The sequence below is a fragment of the Tupaia chinensis genome, unplaced genomic scaffold (assembly GCF_000334495.1).
Source record: "Tupaia chinensis unplaced genomic scaffold, TupChi_1.0 Scaffold147003_1, whole genome shotgun sequence".
NCBI lineage: Eukaryota > Metazoa > Chordata > Mammalia > Scandentia > Tupaiidae > Tupaia > Tupaia belangeri.
This window is the reverse complement of record NW_006206856.1, coordinates 2,276,344-2,278,202: the sequence shown is the minus strand read 5'-3', so window position 1 is coordinate 2,278,202 and position 1,859 is coordinate 2,276,344. Positions and strand designations below refer to the sequence as shown.

General features: G+C 46.5%; 1 protein-coding gene across 1 annotated transcript in view; it reads left to right on the top strand.

The window, feature by feature from the left end:
* DOCK3 (dedicator of cytokinesis 3) overlaps positions 1-1,859 on the top strand; it is a 301,789-nt gene that overhangs the window by 194,808 nt on the left and 105,122 nt on the right. The window contains 1 exon segment of the mRNA XM_014584468.1: positions 978-1,103. Coding sequence (XP_014439954.1) covers positions 978-1,103 — 126 coding nt within the window.

The following is a 1,859-nucleotide window of genomic DNA, read 5'->3' as shown; positions in this document are numbered from 1 at the left end:
CACGGATCAGCATCTATAAATTCGTCATCCTGCTGACATCTGATCCTGTTCAGTCTCAGAGGTGGCACTTCCCGACTCCATGTGGACTTGACTTCTTACTGCCTCCAGCCAGTGGCTGCAGTGGGACCCTCAGGAGGGTAGAGTAAGAGGAAGAGAATTTCAGGGGATTCTGACTGCACAGAATTCCAGAGTGCATGTAATGAGCCAGAAGCCAGCCCTCCCCCCCTCCCAAGGGGATGTTATAGTTTCTCTCAAATTCTGAACAAAGATAATCTGGAGAGTCTGACATGCTCGTGGGGTCTGAGGCAAGGCTTGGTTAGGCCCTGAAAGCACTTCCTCTTTTCCTTGCAGTGCAGGGTTCTGCGGGAGATTGTGATGTCTTTCTTCACAAGAAAGATTGTGATTCTGCTTTCTTCACAGGCTAGTGCGAGGTTGAACCAGCAAGCTGCTTCCCACATTTTGGCATGCTTCTAAATTAAAATATTGCATAGCTTAGTGCATTCATTTCCAGCTGAGGAACGCCCTGACCCAAGATCATCTTCAGTCATGCTTGTTTCTATTTTGTACACTTCTTTGATTTCCTAAATATACAGCTTTATATACAACTTCTTTGACTTCCTGCATATACAACTTATGTAGCTCAACCCTCTTATTGCACATTCACTAGGGACAGACAGCCAGGCCCTGAGCTAGATGCTGGGGAACAAAAAGGAAGTCAACTCGGTCTCCCTGGTCTCAGTCTGTATTTAATGAACAAGTGCTTGGGGTTATTGAGTTCACCTGACATAAATCCCTTCAGCTTTCTAGACTGTTTCTTCAAAATAACTAACATTCTGCTTCAAAATTTTCCTCCAGAAAAATGCTGAACTTTGTACATTTTCCTCTGGAAAAATGTGATTCTTCATGACTTTTGTGTTTGTACTACATAACAGGATGAAAGTGTGGTTCTGACTAAGAGGATGCTTTTGTTTTCGCAGGTCTTATCATTTCTCTGCAGCTTCTTCGTGGAGACATGGAACAGATTCGGAGAGAAAATCCCCTGATATTTAATAGGGGATTGGCAATTACAAGGAAATTGGGATTTCCCGATGTCATCATGCCAGGTAGGCAGAATTCCTAGGGCTGGGGAGGGAGACGTGTTAGGAGAATGGAGTCCAGTGCTCCTCTTCTGAGCAGGTGGTGAACTGCGGAGTGAAGGAGGCCTGTGGCTGTTGGGAGCCTCCACATCACCAGTCAGGTTGCTGGCTGTAGTCTGCAGCCAGGGGCCCGTCTGACTCTAGGAGACACGGGTTGAGGAAGCTCCCGTATCACCTTCACCAAGGGTGCAATGACCCCGCACCAGGGCCTAGTCGTCTCCTATGGAGGCAGAAAGGTAGAAGCCAACACAGAACTCTTCATGGAGAGGCTCTTCTTGTTTCTGTCACTTTTCTTAGAAGGAAATTGCTTCAGAAGATTTTCTGCTTAAGGGGAAGAATATACCAACATATATACCTGCAGTATTGGTGAATTCCATCTGTCTAGGAATAGCAGATACATTTCGATGTATCAGAAAAATAGGTGAGACTAATGGTGACAATTAGGCACTGCAAATGCGTTGACGGTCAGGTGTGGGTCCAGGACGTCAGTTCTCATTTCCTGGTCAGGTGGCCACAGGCAGAGCTGGAGAAGTGGGTCCAAATGGCTGGGCTGTCAGGAGGGAAGAGGGAGTAGAGGCATTTTTCAGATGGATGGCAGATGGGCTCATAACCAGAGAAGAAGCTGACAGGAAAGGGAGATCAGAACAGGCAGATGTCTAATTGGGTAGATTCCAGGAGGAGTGGTCCTCCCCTTTCAGCTGAGTTGTAATGTTCTTCTTTTTT